Source organism: Gastrolobium bilobum, unplaced genomic scaffold (genome assembly GCF_033153095.1).
Source record: "Gastrolobium bilobum isolate Gb01-03AN ecotype WA unplaced genomic scaffold, APGP_CSIRO_Gbil_v1 utg18965, whole genome shotgun sequence".
In the NCBI taxonomy this organism is placed as follows: Eukaryota; Viridiplantae; Streptophyta; class Magnoliopsida; order Fabales; family Fabaceae; genus Gastrolobium; species Gastrolobium bilobum.
Window position 1 is genome coordinate 18,068 of NW_026899063.1, and position 2,069 is coordinate 20,136.

Genomic DNA, 2,069 nt, shown 5'->3' on the forward strand with positions numbered 1-2,069 from the left:
AATGGATTGAAAAAAGTCACGTGACAAATATGATTTTTTATAACATTCAAAGAATTTTTTATAATTATAATTTATTTTATATTATATTAGTCTTCATCATAAAAAAAAGCTTTATTATTTTTTATAGGAAAAATAATAAAAAATTTATACATTTTTTCTGAATAAAATTATATTTTGGATTTCTCAAATCATGTTAATACATTTTTTAATATATATTAGTATTTAATATTTCATATATCGTAGAAAATAAAATAATCTCTTATTCACGTTAAAAAAAACATGAGATGACGTGAAAGAAAAAGAAAAAGAAAAAGAGAAAATATGAATATGAGATAATCTTAATATTTTATAGTACCCTATATTTTAAGGCAAAAATGAAATAGCACAAAGATATATAGTAGCGCAGTTGCATCGAAACAAAATACAGAGAGATTGGAATGAAGGTAGCTCCCATCGTAGTGTTATAATTTCTTAATTATAAAAAATTATTTTATAATTAAGATATGATTGTAAAATATTGTAAACAAAAATAGGGTGTAAGTATAACATTTCTTTTTTGTATTGACTCTTGTAATTTTGAATGTTTGTTAAAAATTCATATGATTTTTTAAAATCTTATAAATCCATATTGTCCTTTCAAATCTTATGAATTCTATTAAAATTCTTTAAACAATCTTATGAAATCTTGATTGTAAAAAAAGTCTTTTAAAAAAGTCTACAAATCTCTCCAATTCTGAACAGTCTTTTAAAATCTTTAAGATTTTTTAGCTCAAAGCTCAAAAAAATCTTTTAAAATCCTAATCTAATACACCCATCTTAATCTCTTAAAATCTTTTAAATTTTTTTAAAATCTATAAGATGTACTCCCCATTTCGAACGGTAATAAACTGTATCGTGAGTCATGTCTTAGTTTCCTCATTCGTATATAAACTCATCTTTCCCCGGCAACATTCACAAGAAAAACACGCAACCTTAGATCTTTCACTCCCAAATTTTTTGAGAAAATTTTCAGCTTCCGTTCGCTCACAACTGCTAGTTTTTCTATTCTCCCTTCTTGTTTGTTTTTTTCAGATATTTGTCTTGCGTGTTTTTTCCGAGAAAAACACGCAACCTTATATCTTTCCCCGGCGGTAAATTTGGTTGAGGGGTTTGGTGGAGGCTAGAACCATGAGATCCAATCGTCTTCACAATTTCACGTTCCCTTCCCCGTTCTTGAAGTGGGGGACCCAGTGGATCATGAGACCTACGAATGCTGACGGCACCGGTGGAATTTCTGGCAGCGGTGATAATAAGCGTAAGCGTTCTTCAGTGTCAAAGGTCAAAGAATCAACGGCGACCCACAAGAAGGAGTTGGAGCCTGAAAAGAAGCACGCGACAAATGCGAGGGTTTTGAAACGACGTAGCTCCATCAAGGTTGAGGATGAGATCGTCTCAGGTAGGAAGAAGCTGATGCTAGATGTGAAGAACGAAGAAAAAGAACCTGTGAACGGCGAGGGTTTGAAAGACGAAGAACCTGTGAGGCCGTGGAATCTGAGGAATAGGCGAACAGAGTATAAGGGTGATACGTTGAAGAGGTCGACCAGGACCAGAGGAGCTCCCACATGGGCAAAGGATTACTCAACAGACATTAAATAGCTAGCTGTTAGGTAGTTAGGCGGTAGTTATTTCTGTTGTTCTGTTATTCTGTTAGAAATAGGTAATTGTAACCATTGAACCATTTTTCAACCAGAAATATTCTTTTCCAATTTTCTCTATCCTCGATAAGAATCCCTCTTATCAAAGGGTTCTTCAGTTAATGCCAGTGTTAGTATCAATTTTTTGTAACAGGCACTTTGAGGTCATCATGAATGTCCTAACTTCCTTAGTTTTGAGGTCATCATACAATCCTTATGCCAATTGAACTTTAAATCAACTCAAATTTCAATGTTTGTCCAAGCCTAGTTTTAGTGAAAATTTTGTACTTTCATTGTTGTGAATTAAGTGCTCTATCTGTTAGCTAAAGTACCCATTTTGATTGCAGAAGGACTTACTTGAATTAAGACCCGAGTTGCCGAGAGAATTTTAGTTAG

General features: G+C 32.6%; 1 protein-coding gene across 1 annotated transcript; it reads left to right on the forward strand.

Annotated features, from left to right (window-relative positions):
- The first annotated feature begins 1,167 nt into the window (after window positions 1–1,167).
- On the forward strand, window positions 1,168–1,635 carry LOC133286778 (uncharacterized). Its single transcript, XM_061484225.1, has one exon. The coding sequence runs from the start codon at window positions 1,168–1,170 to the stop codon at window positions 1,633–1,635; it is 468 nt and encodes a 155-aa protein (XP_061340209.1).
- The last annotated feature ends 434 nt before the right edge of the window (window positions 1,636–2,069 follow it).